Here is a 16,966-nt window from a genome sequence, read left to right as displayed (position 1 = left end):
ATAGTATGGATTAGGCAACATGCAGGGAGGATTTACAAATTAGAACACTAATTGTTTTGCTGTTGTATCTTTCTTTCAGGAAATCTTTCTGCACAGCTATTAACTAATGTCCATTATATCTTTCTCTTTCAATAGGACCCAGTCCAGTATTTGACCTCCAAGTTATAAATGTCAACACAACAGAAGTAAACTTAAGATGGCAAAACAATGACACTGCTGCTTCTCAGTACACTTACATAGTAGTCTCAGAAGGAAATGGATCTCTAACTAATAAAAGCAATACATATCAACTCACAAATTCTACATTTGAGGCTAGAATTACCAGTTTAAACCCTGGCACCTCCTATACATTCACGGTGTTTCCACAAGCAGGTGATAAAATAACAGAAGGAAACCGAAAAAACATAACTAACTGTACAGGCAAGTTACAAAAATATATGCCTCTTTCATTTAAATGCTTTGTTTTTTGTGTATTGGATAGAAAACAGTTGATTTGCTTATTTAGCACCCAAAAGTGTGCTAGGTGCCTTACCAATATGTAGGCAGACCAGTTCCTACTTCTGAGGTTTACATTCAAAAGTCCTGATCTTGGAGCATTACTAGTCCTTACACAAGTAGTACATGGCTTTTCATCAGGACTGGTGGCATAAGTAAGGTGTTGCAGGACTGGATCATTGATAGAAAACATACAAATGAAGGGACTGAGAGGATGCAATATGAGATTTCTGATGTTTTTTATTTTATTTTGTATTTTATACTTTGCCTGTCTGAAGTCAGTATTGTTACACTGGTTTTATACCAATGTATGTGAACTCAGAATTGGAATAAAAATATTTTGAAGACATTTGGGAATAAAATTTAACTCTGTGCACATCCATCGTCTCCAATGAAGTAGCAGAAGGTATGCATCAGAGTGGAATTTAGCCCACGATCTTTGTGCGCCACCATGTAAGGATAACAGCAGTCTTTTTCTGTAGAACAGTCATTCATGAAGTATTTAATGTCACTTACCTTTTGGATGACAGATTTTTTTCAAGCTAGTTGCTTCTTCCTTTGCACTTTTTCCTGCGTTTTTAAACACAGTCTAAACTCTTAAACCTCGGAATGTTAAAAGAAAAAAGTGGTCAGAGAATAAAGGCAAAATGTATACTATAAATCAGAGAAGAAAGGAATATAGCGCCATGGGAAGAAAGACTGGCATGTGGTATAGAGATGAGAGGGAATAGAAAAATAGCAGAGAACATAAAAGGAAATAGGTGCTAGATAATATTTATTACTTATGTACAGTATTACAATAAACATACATGGTGCTTCACAGGCAGATGAAAACCAGGGCTCCTGCCCTGCGGACCTTAAGTGGATTAAACAGATAATGTAAGGTGACCAGACAGCAAGTGTGAAAAATCGGGACAGAGGTGGGGGGGGGGTAATAGGAGTCTATATAAGAGAGAGACCCCAAAATGGGGACTGTCCCTATAAAATTGGGGCACCTGGTCACCCTAAGATAACCATCCAGTTTGTTCCACTAAGCTGTTTTCTTCTTTTGCAGATGCTGCACCAGTGTCTTCATTTAACTGTACACCAGTGACTAAAGAGCCTAAGTTAACAGTAAAGTGGGAGCTCCCTGCTGGTGTCAGTACTGGCTTCAGCATTAATACATTCAATGATGCCTGGAGCAATGAAACACTGGTTTGGTCTGGTAACCTAGATACAACTATAACAAATTTAAATTATTCTACCTCCTACAATGTTAGGATTATAACCTGTTCATGTGGGAAAGAAAGCCTTCCAGTGGAAAGAACATGTGTTACAAGTATCACGGGTAAGTGTAAAAAGTTTGGTGTGGGGTACAGGGCCAAAAAAAAAAAGAACTCTAAGTTACAAAATGCAAAATGTGTAGCATTATACAGTACATGTGAATATTCAAGCTATGAGAGAGAGACTTTATCTTCATTCAAAGTTGTGTGTGAGAATATATATATATATATATAATATATATTAACTCTGTAGAACTAGTATGATCAAAGATACGGACTTTCATTTCCTTACAGCATTTTTATATGGATGGGACACTATTTCTTTGTTGGCTTGCTTGGTTTTAAAGATGCTTCTTTAAGTGACATTAAAATGTGCTGGGTAATGTGCGTTTATATGATGTCGCCCAATGTGCAAATTGCAATAATGGGAGAAAATGGTGGGCTTTCTTTGTAACTTTTCCTAGGTAGTTGGAGAAGATAGATATTTCAACATAAGGTATCTTTCTCCTTGATTCACCTTTTCCTTCCCACATGTTGAGATGCTAATTTAATATTAATATTTCTCTGTTACAGACCCACCTGCTCCAGGAGAAGAGCCTAATATTACGTCAGTCACTCACAAGTCCTTTAAAATTGAGGTCAATAGGTTTGAGTCAAAAAATGGACCGCTAACGGCCTATGCAATAGTAATCACAACAGCTAAAGGTAAGATGTTAGCTCCCAGATGTATTATTATTATATCAGACATCATGTGTGTATCCATTGGGGACAAACTTTTTAGATCCTAAACTAAGTGGAAGGGGAAGAATTACTCCTGATATTTGCAGTTGCTGTTCAGAAACATAGAGTGACATTCTGGCTCAACTAAAGTCAATGGCAAAACTCTCATTGACTTCATAGGCCAGGATTTCACTCATAGACTTGACTAGCCTGAATTAGTCTAGTTCATAGGCCTTTCACAATGTTGCCACTATGCTATCTGATCAGCTTCCTTATTGGTTTGCCAATAACATGAACTGCAAAATTGAATAGTGTCTTTTCTTTGTAGAATGATTCTAGGGGCTGGTAATTAACAACTTCTGAAGTTTGGGGTGTTTTTCAAGGCTGTAAAGATTATTACAACAAACATGTCAGAAAGTTGGGGGAGGTGAAGCACTGTTTTCCAATTGTACTAATAATTGCCTATTGTCATTGCGGGGTGGGAGGAATTTTATGGATGAAAGGCAGGATGAACATTGTCAGCATCACATGCTATGGGAAACTGAGGAAGCCATAAGGCTTGCTATGGAGAATTGCTATAAAACACATTACCTGTAAAACATCAAAAATCAAAGAAAAATTTTACTTGGTTAACCACAGTGATAATTCATGAAATCAGCAAGCCTGTTCTTTGTTGGTTAAAATATGTTTAATTCCTGCAAATGAAGGCAGCTGAAATAAGTGGTTCCCCAGGGCAGGATTTTATTGACATATAAATAAACAGATATAATGATACCTCAGCTTGCCTTTTGTTTTAACAATGGGTATGTATCTCCAAGCAGCTTCCTTTTGTAAATCTTCCCTCCATATTTTTTTTAAGTACACTTTCTTGTACAATAGTGATTACATGATCAGTGATACTTGAATAGCTTCTTGTACTCCGGTATCCTCAGTTTGCCTTAATTGACTGCCCCAAAATTACATTGTTAATGTCAGTGTTTTATCAACATACTTGTATTTTTTTCAGATGCCTCTAACCACTAATATTTAAAGCTGAATCACATGCAAAGCACGGTTCTATATTGTGTTTGTTCACTTGGGCAAGAAAATAGATTTGTCTAGTCATGACTGATGGAAATTGAAAAGGGAAATACCAATTTGTCAGCATCAGATGCTTTACTGTGAGGGGAAAAAATGTTAGGAAATGGCTCATCAGCCTTGATAAAGTGTAACTTTAATGCTCCAACTGTATAATGTTCAACTGTCTCTAATCTTAGTACACTAAGTTTAGGGTGGGTTTGTGTTGTTTGGGACTGTAATATAATTCATTTGTAACTGTTTTTCATCATTCTCTTCAGTGCAGAAACAGCATCAGCTGCTCTAATGTAAAGCAAGCAGGGTTTCAGAGAAACTATTCTGCCTTGAGCCCTGATCCTGCACCATTAAAGGCAATGATTTCAGTGAGCCCTAATTTCCTCCTGTAGCATGCACATAACTGGTTTTTTAGCTGTTACAGTTTGCTCACAAAACAACCTTCCCTAGCCTTTCTGCAACCTCTTGTTAGATATTAATTTAATGCTATTTCCTTTAAAAAGGGGGGTTTATTTTTTAAAAGCAATAAGTGGGGATGCACGAGGGCAGCCTTGAGTGCAGGACTAGAAGACCTCACGAGATCCCTTCCAGTCCGATACTTTTATGGTTCACTTCTGTGATATGCACAAATTCCGCTAACAATGGCCAGCTACTTCCTCCTCACATAACACTTTGAACATTTAACTCTGTGTATTTGCTATTAACTCATCTCTGACAGCAAGTGATTTGAAGTGCATTGTTACCTCATAATTTTTTCATGGTTTAGCAACATAATCTGCTTCAAAATCCAGGAATTCTCTCCTTGACAACAACATAGGGCAGGGATGGGGAGAAACAGACTAATGTATTTAGACAACCTTGCTTTATGTTTTGTGATATAAGGTGTTTTTATACCATTACCCACTCCACCTTCACCCGGGAATTTACAACATTAGATTAAAAATTATGTTTAAAACATTATTTTAAGCAATTTGACTTAAAGTGATTGCATGGCTTGATAGCATTACTGATGTCCCAAATTACAAGTCCAGTCAACACAGGAAATATTTCTTCTGAGTCTTCTGGACTAGGAGCTATTGACTCCCAAACAACTCCTATTTGGTCTATGTCGACCAGTTCTTTTAATCTCTCCCAACAGGAAGAGGAGGCCAAAGCAGCCCTTATTTCTCAGGTTCTTGAGGTTTATGCGCTAAATCCTGGCATCCTAAGAGCCTGTCTTCATTATCAAATTGGATCCAATTTGTTAACTCAACTCCTCAAGGTCATGTTCTGACTCAGTATTAAGCACAGCTTTGCAGCTAGTGGAGGCAGGGATGATGTAGTAGCATGGCCTACCAGGTCTGGCTTTGGTCTAGCTGCTGCTTTAGTTTCTCCTTCTCTCAGTCTAGATTACCCACCCTCGGAGTCTGGTTTGGTTCCTGCAGTAGTTGGGGGTCCACGTCACTGCAAAAGGCTAAGTCATTAAAGAAAAAGTCCGCCCCTTCCAGGGTCTCCAGCACCAAAACAAACACAAGAGTCTTCCACCTCAGTCTCAAGCTGGACACAGCCCCTCCTTCCTGAAGATCTGTCTGAATTCTTTCTTCAAAATCCAGACCCACGCCAGCCTGCCATCTTTTCACTCTCACCCCTCATGCTCTCCTGGGCTTCTCTGAGTCTCTCCCTGCTCTCTACCAAGCACTGACTCCCAGGGCTTTCTACCTGGAATCTCCCTTCACACCTTTTCATCCTCGACAAGTTTCTGGTTTAGCTCCACCTCAGAAGGCCTAATTTAGCCACACAACCTGCCTGTTATGTGACTTTGCTCATTTTCTTCACCTGGAGAGGCGGGTAAATGTGTCACATGTGGGAGTGGATCCATATCCGCTGAAAGGGCCATCCTTAAAGTCACTCAGTGACAGGCAAGTTGTGTTAAACATCTTGTCAGCTGGCTGTGATAAACCTGTACGTGTCAACTGATCATGGTTAAACACGACTTGTCCCATCTACACTGACTGCAAAGCTGTGTTAGTTAATGCGGCTCCTCAAAGTCAGGTTCTAACATGATCTGATTTGTCTAGTGAAGACTGTCCGAGCAGGACTTTCAGCAGTGTGCAGTGTAGTTTCAGTACAGAAGACTTTCAGCGCAGGTAGTTTTCTGCAGAGAAATTGTTTGTATATTCAGTCTTCAGCATACTTAAAAAATTTAAACCAAAAGGTTATTAAAACAGTGACATTCTCTGGGGGCAAAATAAATAAATTGTTCTACAGTGAAGAGTATCTGAGATTGTCCATATTGCCCTCAGCCTTTAATTTCAGGCAATATTCCACATTTGCTGGAATAGTCATAACCGTTAGTTATTTTCTTTACCATTATTGCCCTTGAGCCAGTCACTGTATTTTAAAATACAATTTTACAAAAACATTAGTTTATGTCTGTTGTATATTTGTTTTTTCAGAAGGCATTGAACCTCCAAATAGCAGTTTGAGTTATACATACAACGACTTCCAGGAAAAGAAAACAAACACTTATGTAACGTTTGTCATAAACGCTACACAAAAGAGAGCCTTTTCCTCCCGTTCAGATAGTTCGCCATACGTAATGGAAGTAGGAAATACAGCCACATCGTGTGGCTATTACAATGCACCGCTGGAACCACTTGGTTCATACCGGTATTTATCTTGTTGTTTGTTGTAATTTCCTTGTATACAATTGAAATTTAAGTAATAATTGGATCACCAGATCATAAATACTGCTTGTCAGGCTTAGATTGTTAATGTCATCTAATGTGACTATTTCATTTTCCCTTCCTCTCATCAGGGCAAGTGTTGCAGGTTTCACTAAAATTGAATTTAACAGTAGTGATGGTGGACGTATTGTTGAAGAGAGAAGCTATGTATCATTTACACCTTATTCTCAGGCAATTACGTTACCCCAGGATCCAGGTAAAGCTAACATAAAATGTTGCATTGCATGTTTTGCATATATTGGGCCCAACTGTGTTCTCATTTCAATTCTTGGCAAAACACACATTGACTTCAATGAAAGGAGGCTTGGGTCTGTTTATCTGTAATTTTGTAATGTAGTTGGTCTGTAGATTTACCACTGAGCAGTTCTACGAAAACTCTCTTGTATGCATATATTACATAATCCCTTACAGTAACATTAAAAATGACAAAACAAGCCCAAAACATGGTATACTAAAATGAGAGTGGAAAGCTGCTGAGACAAGAAGACTCTGAGAGATAAGTAAAGTAGAGATTGCAATTACTGTGTTTTTGCACTCTCTGTAAATTAGAGATTGACATGTAGAAAAGAAATGGTGGAATCATGCTCCTATAATCCCAGTATTTCTTGTTTAGCTCCATTCTTACTGCTGTTCCTTATCAACACTTGATATTGGCATCACTTAAAGGTGTTTCACAGCTACAGAGAGGAAGGATGGGCCGGTGGGTAGGGTGCTAGCTGGGGACTTCAGAGTCCCAAGTTCAATTCCTTGCTCTGTCACAGACTTCCTGTGTCTCTAGGCCAGATTTTCAGATGTGTTTAAGTGCCTAAAGATCCAGATAGGTACATAGGGGGTGTGATGGATGCCACCTGGAACTGGGATACCACTGAGCCAGCCTGACCCACCAGCCTGGGCTCCCTTTACACTGTATTGCTGTGACAAGCTCTCGAGCACATGCTGTGATCAGCTCTGTATGGGAAAGCTTCAGCTAAGGAAATTCCAAGCTGCTCAGGCACACACCCCCTCTGGAGTGTAAACCCAAAATTATACCATCTTGCACTGCACAGGGAACTGTACAGCATAAGCTCATGAAATTCATTCCCTCCTTCAATGCGGAGAGGAATATACACAACAGCTTTCTGCCCCAAGTTATGATTTCCACATACACTGGTTTTAGACAAGCAAAAACTAGTGTATTAACCTCAAAAGATAGATTTTAAGTGATTTTAAGGGATAGCAATCAGATCAAAGCAGATTACCTAGTAAATAAACAAAACATGCAAACTAAGCTTAATATACTACATAGATTGGATATGACTAGCAAATTCTCATCCTAAATGATGATACCAGCAGGCTGCAAGTTCTTAAGGGGCAAGCTGTTCAGGCTTACAGCTTAGAAACCCCAGGTGTTCCATTCACAGGCTAAAAATCCCTTTAGCCGGGGTCCAGCACTTCTTCCCCCCTCCCCCCAGTTCAGTCTTTGTTCCTCAGGTTTTTCCAGCAGTGTCTTTGGGAGGGGAGTCAGTGAAGAACCACAGTGATGTCACTTCCATGTCTTAAATAGCCTTTGCATATGGCGGGAACCCTTTGTTTCAAAGCTTGGTTCCCACTCCAGTCAGCGGGAAAACACTGGTATTCAAGATGGAGTCCAACACCAGGTTACATGTCCCTGTAGTGTTACAGCAGCCATGAGTTGGATGCTGTCTGTAGCATCCTGAGGAAGCCCCCTCCCCACAGGTGGGCAATAATCTTTTTCTAAGGTCTATTGTTCTCTCCTAATGGCTCATTAACCTGAATGGGCCCTTTCCAGCCAGCCATGGAGACTGAGAGCCTTTTGTCTAGTGGGTGTTCCCCATGTGTAAACACAATTTGTAATACAGCTACATAGTCAATATTCCTAACTTCAGATACGAAAATGATACGTGCATACAAATAAGATAATCATATTCAGTAAATTATAACCTTTTCAATGATCTCACTCATGACCTATCCTGCATAAAATACATGATGATTATGTTATATCATATACTAATATCTCTATGAAGAGTATGGGGTGTAGTGTCACAGTGGTATTTTTCAAAATTGCATCAGTGGGATAGATGCCTATCTGTCTTTAGGCGCCTAAATACCTTTGAAAATATGGCCTCTGTGCGAGTCACTAGGGCGTCGCTCCCAGCGGGCGCTCTGTCTACACTGGCGCTTTACAGCGTTGAAACTTGCTGCGCTCGGGGAGGGTTCCCCCCCCGAGCGAGAAAGCTGCAGCGCTGTAAATTGCCAGTGTAGACAAGCCCTTGGTTTCCAATGTCCATTAGAAAACTACTATAATCTTAGTTGAGCGATGATGCAGAAATTCCAAGTTTTTATTCAATCAGACATTATAGGTCAGCTCATTTCATACGGGTGTCCTTTGCTTGTGAAATTTACTGTAGATAGCAGAAATCTAAATTGTTAATGGTTCATACTTTTCACTTTGATACTTTCTTATATGACACTTGAATATACTTTCATCTAAGCTGAGACCTCTCCTTCCTCTTACTGGGCACAGTTTGTGAAATGAATTGCAGGTTCAGATTTAAATAGATGCATCTCAAACTATCTGATTTGCTCCCTGAGTTGGATAGCTCAAAATGCAACTTCTCAGGCTGTCCCTTGCAATCAAAATCCAGGTACAAAAATGGAGCCACCTTTCTGAAAATTGTGTGTGATTTAATAAAACTTGAGGAAAATGGATGAAACTATGGCAGCTAACACCAGCTGACAATCTGTCCCTTGATTGTTTTACACCATCTATTCACTCTGAATACAGTATCTTCTGTGACAAAGTTCGTGCTCTACCTTGGTGGGTCTTGCGCTTATTGGCGGATTTGCTCGCCTTGGAGCTTCACGGCAGCCCTCAGCTTGGCCGTTTTTCTGAATCCACAGCTCAGGTCGACTCCTCCTGTGTCTGACCAGGAGTTGGGAGGTTTGGGGGGAACCCGGGCCCGCCCTCTATTCCGGGTTCCAGCCCAGGGCCCTGTGGAATGCAGCTGTCTAGAGTGCCTCCTGGAACAGCTGTGCGACAGCTACAACTCCCTGGGCCACTTCCCCATGGCCTCCTACCAACACCTTCTTTATCCTCACCATAGGACCTTCCTCATGGCGTCTGATAATGCTTGTACACCTCAGTCCTCCAACAGTCCGCATTCTCACTCTCAGCTCCTAGTGCCTCTTGCTCCCAGCTCCTCACACGCCCACCACAAACTGAAGTGAGCTCCTTTTTAAAACCCAGGTGCCCTGATTAGCCTGCCTTAATTGATTCTAACAGTTTCTTGATTGGCTGCAGATGTTCTAATCAGCCTGTCTTAATTATCTCCAGAAGGTTCCTGATTGTTCTGGAACCTTCCCTGTTGGGAAACGGAACGTCTTTTGCTTGCTCCTCAGCTATCTGCTTTCTGTTCTTTCCTAAAGCCCCCTGGCCCAGATTTTTCTTACTTTTTGCACCTGCCTTAGTCCCCCCCCGACCGGGCCAGACACTTTTTTGTTTTTTCTTGATTCTTTGTTTTTTTTTTCCCGTCTACGTCCTTCGCCAGCACCCGCCCCCCCCCCTGCTTTCGGGCGCAGCTATTTGCCTCAGCTGAGCCCCCGGAGGAGGGGGGGGAAGATTGCCGATTTGCTGTCCGGAGGCGGGAGTGGAAACCCCCAGACCCAGCCGTTTTGCCAGCAGCTCGGACTTTACAACATTCTTAACATGCTGGAAGCCTTGGAACACAGCCAACACAGCCGGAGAAGAAGATTTCAGCAGACAGAAGAAATAATTCAAGAGAGCTATAAATCATCGTGAAGGGGGCCGTAAGACTGAGTAATTTTCTGAATTATACTCTCGTGGGGGGGAGTTTGACTGTGATTACTTGCATTTGTGGCGGCACAGAGGGTGTGGTGTGGAGACCCCCACCCCCGATCCATCGGTGCCCCTACCCCCCCATTGTTATTACAACTGTCACGGCCCCCCCGCCGTCTGTCCCTGCTGGCAACCTGCCATCTCCCTTCGGATCCAGCTGTTCGCTTTGAACTTTGCCTTCCGGACCAGACATAACAGCCGACCAACCGAGACTCTTTGGACAAACGTATGTGGGTCTGCACACCCCCCCCCCGGATTGCTTATCCCACAGCTTGCCCCTATTACCGGACCCCGATTTTGTTTTTTCCCCCCCTCCCCCAGTCTAATTCTCTCGGCATTCTTCCCCTCCCCGCCCGCAGCCTAGTGGAAGGAGGGGCTACTCCGTTTCTCCCCTCCTCCTTCCGGTGTCTCCCTGTCTCTCCCTGCTCACAATGGTGGGGAACGAGAGGGGCGAGACTGCTTCAACAAATTTAGTTGTCCCACCACCACCCCTGCCCGACCCCCAAGGTCCCCCCCCTACCACTATTGTTAAGATACTTGCCACCCCCCCTGCTGGGGCACCGGTAGCAGGAGGCACCAGGGTGATTGCTGCTGCTGCTGCACCCACCGCCCACCCAGATTCTAGGAAACCCCCCCCCAGTTCGCCGGAAGGGCCAGGGCGGGTGGAAAGGAAAGGGCCCCGCTAAAACCACTGAGCCCTCTATGGCAGGGGCTGCCCCCACCGCTGTGGCCTCGTCATCAACCGTGGCGCCCCTCCCTGCGTTTCCCTCCACCAGCTCTGCGAATGTTCCTCCCCCGGCCCCCAGGACGTATGCCCGGGCGGCAGCGGGCTCCCCCCTGCCTGCTGCCTCGTCATCTCGCCCCCCCCGCCTCCGCCACCATCACCAGCGGCCGAGGCCCTTTCCCCGCCTTGACCAGGAAGCACGGCGTCCGTTGCCTCCTGGTGCCCGCCTCGCCCCACGTGGAGACATACGTGCAGGCGTTGGCGAAGGTGGTAGGACCCACGGCTATTGTGGCGGCCTCCAAGATGTATGGGAAGGTCGTTTTCTTCTTAGCCTCGGAGGATGCCGCCCAGGAGGCGGTAGAGAGGGGCCTGACGGTGGGGGGGGTGTTTGTCCCCCTAGAACCGTTGGAAGACCTGGGCGTTCGCCTCGTCCTTACCTCCGTTCCTCCCTTCTTACCCAATGCTGCCCTGTTACCCGCTCTTTCCACCCTGGGGAAACTTGTCTCTGTCATCAGCCCTCTCCCGTTGGGCTGCAAGGACCCCACCCTCCGTCACATTTTTTCGTTCCGCCGGCAAGTGCAGCTTCTACCACCGGCAGGGGCGCGTGACGAAGAGGCGCTTGAGGGGTCCTTTCTAATCCCCTACCAGGGAGCCCGCTATCAGGTCTTTTATTCTACCGGAGAGGCCCGGTGCTACCTCTGCCGTTCAGCGGGGCATGTCCGCAGAGACTGCCCTTTGGCCCGGGGGGGAGGGGCACCCGAGACCCGGCAGGACATCGGCCCCGTCGCTGACGACGCCCCTGGCTGCCCAGCACCTGAAACCAACCCTCCTCCTACTCGACCCATCGCTGCTCCCGTCCGGGCCCAAGAGATACCTTCCCTACAATGCCTGGGCGAGCGAGGGGTTTCCACCCTTGCTAGTACCAACCCAACAGAGCCCATGGAGGAGGGTGTGGCAAGGATATTATCAGGTATAGGAGAGGGCCCTCCCCAAGGAGAAGCCCCCGCCCCTCATGTTGCCCCACCGCTACCTCCCCAAACCCCTAAACCATCGCCTCCGCCCCCCAACACGACCCCTGCTAACCAGCCCCCAGATGACGCTATGGAGGGCTGGACCCTAGTCCAGGGGAAGCGAGGCAAGCGGAAGGCTCGAGCTCCGCTGCATCCACCCGACGCGGAAGCCCCCCGGAAGACCAGGAAAGGAGGCACTGCTATCGAGCCTCCCGCCACGGCCGCGAGTGAGGTCCATCCGCTGGTGTCGGGAGGGGAAGACGGACTGGCATTGGAGGGCAGAATCCCCCCTCCACGGGAGACCCTCCCCTCCGAGACTTCTGAGGACGCCCCTTCTGCCTGCACGCTACCCGAACCCCCTGCGGACCCCGAGGCGGCCGTTGAGGTGGGCCCTAGAGGAGAGGCCCCCGGGGTGGCAGGAGTTGGCCTCTCCCCTGTGTATGCGGAGATTGAGGCCCTAGATTTGACCCCGGTCACCCAGGGAGGGGATGATCTGCTGCCGGCTGGCCTCGAGCTGGGCAGCCTTACCCCAGCCTCCCTTTCCCCATGCTCCCTCCCCCTAATTGCCTTCCCGGGTGAGCACCCTGCAGAAGGCGGTCCACCACCTGATGCCATGGCAGCTAAGACCACCATGGAGCCAGCACCTAGCATTATTGGGAGCCCCCTCCCTTACCCCTTAACCCTTGACTCTGCTCAGGAGGCACTTTCCTTTAGCTGCTTGCCTCCTGCACCCCAGAGCCTTACCCCTGCCCCTGCCCCCACCCCTGCCCAAGGTCCCTCCTCCTGTAATGTTAATGCCGCCCCTGGGGTTATTTCCTTTCCGCCTTTTGCAGATTCCCCCCAGGGAGCAGTCTTTGCACTTTCTAGCCGCGACCCATTAGGAGTGGCAATTTTTCCCCTGCCATCCCCCTCCACCCCAAGGCGTGAAATGAATTTAATAATCCCAGCCTGTCAGACGCCCCGTCGGTGGTCCGCACCCTGTCTACCTGCCTTAGCGGACCACGAGGCTGTAATAAGAGGCCCATCAGGGAATACCTCGGGAATTGTAACCCCCCCCCACCCATGAGCTGCGGCATGCGCTACGGAAGTTCCTGGAGCACACCCATGGCACCCGCAATAGGGCACAGCTGGCTCTTCAGCTATGGGGGGACTTTGATCAAATCCTCCAGGCCACAAGGGCCCTTATAAAGGAGGGCAGGGGGCAAGGAAAGCGCGGTGCTGCGGCCTACGAGCGAGCCCGCAGCTTCCGATGCGATCTACTCACCCACGGGATGGGTCATGGGTTGCTGTGCAACCCGCCGGGGGCCCTGAACCCCCCCGCCAATACGAGGCCCCCACCCCCCCAGCCCTCCGCATGACGCCTCTTATTATTGCGACCCTGAATACCAGGGGCTGTAGGATGGCTCTCCGCAGGTCCCAGGTGCTCTCTTACCTTCGGGAAGGGAGGTACTCTGTAGTTTTCCTGCAGGAGACCCATACGGACCCAGCCGCCGAGGACAGGTGGCGGCTGGAGTGGGGGGACGGGGTATACTTTAGCCATTTTGTGACCTGGCAGGCTGGAGTGGCAACCCTGTTCTCCCCCAACCTACGGCCTGAGGTGCTAGGGGTCAATGAGGCCGTGCCGGGCCACGTGCTGCACCTTCGAGTCCGTATGGAGGGGCTTGTGGTTAATCTTGTTAACATCTATGCCCCGCAAATGAGCTCCAGGCGGCCACAATTTTATCAGCAGGTATCCGACTTTCTCGGCACCCTGGATTCACACGAGTGCCTGGTCCTGGGAGGGGACTTTAACACCACCCTCGAGGAACGGGACCGCTCAGGGGCCGAACCGAGTCCGGCCGCTGCGAATATTCTCCAAGGGATAGTTGATCATTGCTCCCTAGTGGACGTCTGGCGTGACCATCACCCAGCTGACACCTCCACGTTCACCTTTGTCCGGGTGGAGGCCCATCGGTCACACCACTCTCGGTTGGACCGTATTTACTTATCCCGTTTCCATCTTTCACAGGCCCGCTCCTCCGCCATTCGGCCGGCCCCATTCTCCGATCATCATTTAGTCACTGTAACAGTCTCCCTCCATGCAGAGAGACCGGGGCCGGCCTATTGGCACTTTAATAACAGCCTGTTGGAGGACGAGAGCTTTGTGATGTCCTTCCGGGAGTTTTGGCTGGCCTGGCGAGAGCAGTGGCGTGCCTTTCCCTCGGCGTGGCGATGGTGGGATCTAGGGAAGGTGCGCGCCAAGCTCTTCTGCCGTGACTACACCCGGGGCTCCAGCCGACGGCGAAATGCGGCGATAGAGCAGTTGGAACGGGAGGTCTTAGAGATGGAGAGGCGCCTGGCCGCCGATCCCGAGGACCCGTCCCTCTGCGGAGCGTGCCGGGAGAAGCGGGAGGAGCTCCGGGCCCTTGAGGACCACCGGGCCCGAGGTGCCTTCGTTCGGTCCCGCATCCGCCTCCTTTGGGAGATGGACCGCGGCTCCCACTTCTTCTATGCCCTGGAGAAAATGAGGGGGGCCAAGAAACACGTCACCTGCCTTCTTGCGGAAGACAGCACCCCCCTCACGGATCCGGAGGAGATGTGTGGGAGGCCCCGTGACTTCTACACAAGCCTTTTCTCCCCGGACCCGACCGATCCTGACGCTTGCGAGGTGCTCTGGGAGGAACTCCGCACGGTCAGCGTGGGCGACCGAGACCGACTAGAGCTGCCTCTCACCCTGGCCGAGTTCTCGGAAGCCCTCCGTCGCATGCCCACCAATAAATCTCCGGGCATGGACGGGCTGACCGTGGAGTTTTACCGCGCGTTCTGGGACATTCTCGGCCCAGACCTAGTCACCGTCTGGGCTGAGTCCTTGCAGAGCGGGGTCCTCCCTCTGTCATGCAGGCGAGCGGTGCTCGCTTTGCTGCCGAAGAATGGGGACCTCCGCGATCTACGAAACTGGCGTCCCGTCTCACTCCTTAGCACGGATTACAAAATCGTAGCGAAAGCAATCTCGCTGCGGCTAGGGTCCGTGATGGCGGACGTGGTCCACCCAGACCAGACCTATACTGTCCTGGGTCGCAGCATTTTCGACAACCTCTTTCTAGTCCGAGACCTTTTGGGACTCGGGCGGAGAGATGGTCTATCGTTCGCCCTCCTGTCTCTTGATCAGGAGAAGGCGTTCGATAGAGTAGACCATGGGTACCTCCTGAACACTCTGCAGGCGTTTGGATTTGGACCTCAGTTTGTGAGTTTTCTTCGGGTGCTGTATGCCTCCGCTGAGTGTTTGGTTAGGCTCAACTGGACCCTGACTGAACCGGTCAGCTTCGGGCGAGGAGTGCGGCAGGGGTGCCCCCTCTCGGGCCAGTTGTACGCTCTGGCGATCGAGCCTTTCCTCTGTCTCCTCCGCAGGAGGATGACAGAGTTGGTGCTGCGGGAGCCGGAGCTACGGCTGGTCCTGTCGGCGTATGCCGATGACGTACTCCTCATGGTCCAGGACCCGGGCGACTTGGTGCGAGTGGAGGCATGCCAAGCCATCTATTCGGCAGCCTCCTCTGCCCGAGTCAACTGGGTCAAGAGCTCTGGCTTGGCGGTGGGGGACTGGCGGCAGGTGAGCTCCCTCCCACCCGCACTTCAGACCATCCGGTGGAGTGCGGTCCACTGCCCTATCTCGGCGTTTACCTTTCCGCCACGCATCCTTCCCCGCCGGAGAACTGGCAAAATTTAGAGGGCGGGGTGATAGAGCGGATCCGGAGATGGACGAGGCTACTCCGATGTCTCTCCCTCCGAGGGAGAGCACTGGTGCTTAACCAACTAGTCCTGTCCACGCTCTGGTACCGGCTCAACACCCTGGCCCCGGCCCCGGGTTTCCTGACCCACCTCCGGAGATTGATTCTAGAGTTCTTCTGGTCAGGAATGCACTGGGCCCCTGTTGGAGTTCTTCATTTACCCCTGAAGGAAGGAGGGCAGGGCCTGAAGTGTCTGTACACTCAGGTCCGCGTTTTCCGCCTCCAGGCCCTGCAGAGGCTCTTTTATAGTGCACATAGTTCGGCGTGGAGCATACTGGCGCACGCCTTCCTGCGCCGTTTCTAAGGGCTTCGATATGACCGGCAGCTCTTTTATCTTTCTCCGAGGGGTTTTCCGCGAGACCTCTCCGGACTGCCGGTCTTCTACCAGGACCTCCTCCGGACCTGGAAACTGTTTCTAACAACCAGGTCCGTGGCGGCCACCGTGGGAGCAGATCTCCTCACGGAGCCCCTGCTACACAACCCCCAGCTCCGTGTGCAGGTGGCGGAGTCCCGCTCGGTGCGCCAGAGGTTGGTCCTGGCGGAAGTCACGAGGGTCGGAGACCTCCTGGACTAAGACCGGAGAGACTGGCTGGATCCCCTGACGCTCGCTCGGCGCATGGGGCTCTCCAGCCTCCGTACCCCCCGGCGCGTACTTCAGGAGGTGAAGGCCGCCTTGACCCCCGCTGCTCGGGCTTATGTTAGCCGAGCCTTGTGCGAGGGCGCACCCCGCCCATCCCTTACCCCAGGCCCGCCGGACCTTTCCATCGGGCCCCTACCCCGTAGATCCCAACAAACCCCTCACCCTTTCACTGCAAGCCGGCTGCACGAACTGCAGCCGGTTAGCTTTCAAATTGCACCACAGAAATACTTATATACACTTACACTTCACACCCTTCACGCCCACACCCTGGTGTCCCGCCCCGATACAAAGTGGCGGGATCTCCTGCCACCTTTGGAGGGTGAGCAACCTCGGTGGGCCAGCCTGTATTCCACCTTGGTCCCAAGGCCCGTCGGGGACATCAGTTGGCGGCTCCTTCATGGAGCTGTGAGCACGGGCGTGTTTTTGACACGGTTTACCCCCATTCCGGACACTTGTCCTTTCTGTAATGTGAGGGAAACCCTGGCGCACGTGTATTTAGAGTGTGCCAGATTGCAGCCCCTTTTCCGGCTCCTCACAAATATTCTATTACGCTTCTGGCTTCATTTTTCCCCCCACCTTTTTATCTATACACTTCCCATCCGTGGCCCCACAAAGTCGCGGGATCTTCTGGTCAACCTCCTCCTAGCTTTGGCTAAAACAGCCATTTATAAAACCAGAGAGAGGAGGTTGGCCCATGA

General features: G+C 49.2%; 1 protein-coding gene across 1 annotated transcript in view; it reads left to right on the top strand.

Moving 5' to 3' along the window:
* The window catches only part of PTPRJ (protein tyrosine phosphatase receptor type J), a 139,131-nt gene that overhangs the window by 99,820 nt on the left and 22,345 nt on the right, over positions 1-16,966 (top strand). The window contains exons 9-13 of the mRNA XM_073347300.1: positions 136-420; positions 1,550-1,822; positions 2,331-2,462; positions 5,984-6,197; positions 6,346-6,470. Coding sequence (XP_073203401.1) covers positions 136-420; positions 1,550-1,822; positions 2,331-2,462; positions 5,984-6,197; positions 6,346-6,470 — 1,029 coding nt within the window. The remainder of the gene's footprint in view (positions 1-135; positions 421-1,549; positions 1,823-2,330; positions 2,463-5,983; positions 6,198-6,345; positions 6,471-16,966) is intronic.

This window comes from Lepidochelys kempii, chromosome 6 (assembly GCF_965140265.1).
Source record: "Lepidochelys kempii isolate rLepKem1 chromosome 6, rLepKem1.hap2, whole genome shotgun sequence".
NCBI lineage: Eukaryota > Metazoa > Chordata > Testudines > Cheloniidae > Lepidochelys > Lepidochelys kempii.
This window is presented reverse-complemented; position numbering and strand designations above follow the sequence as displayed.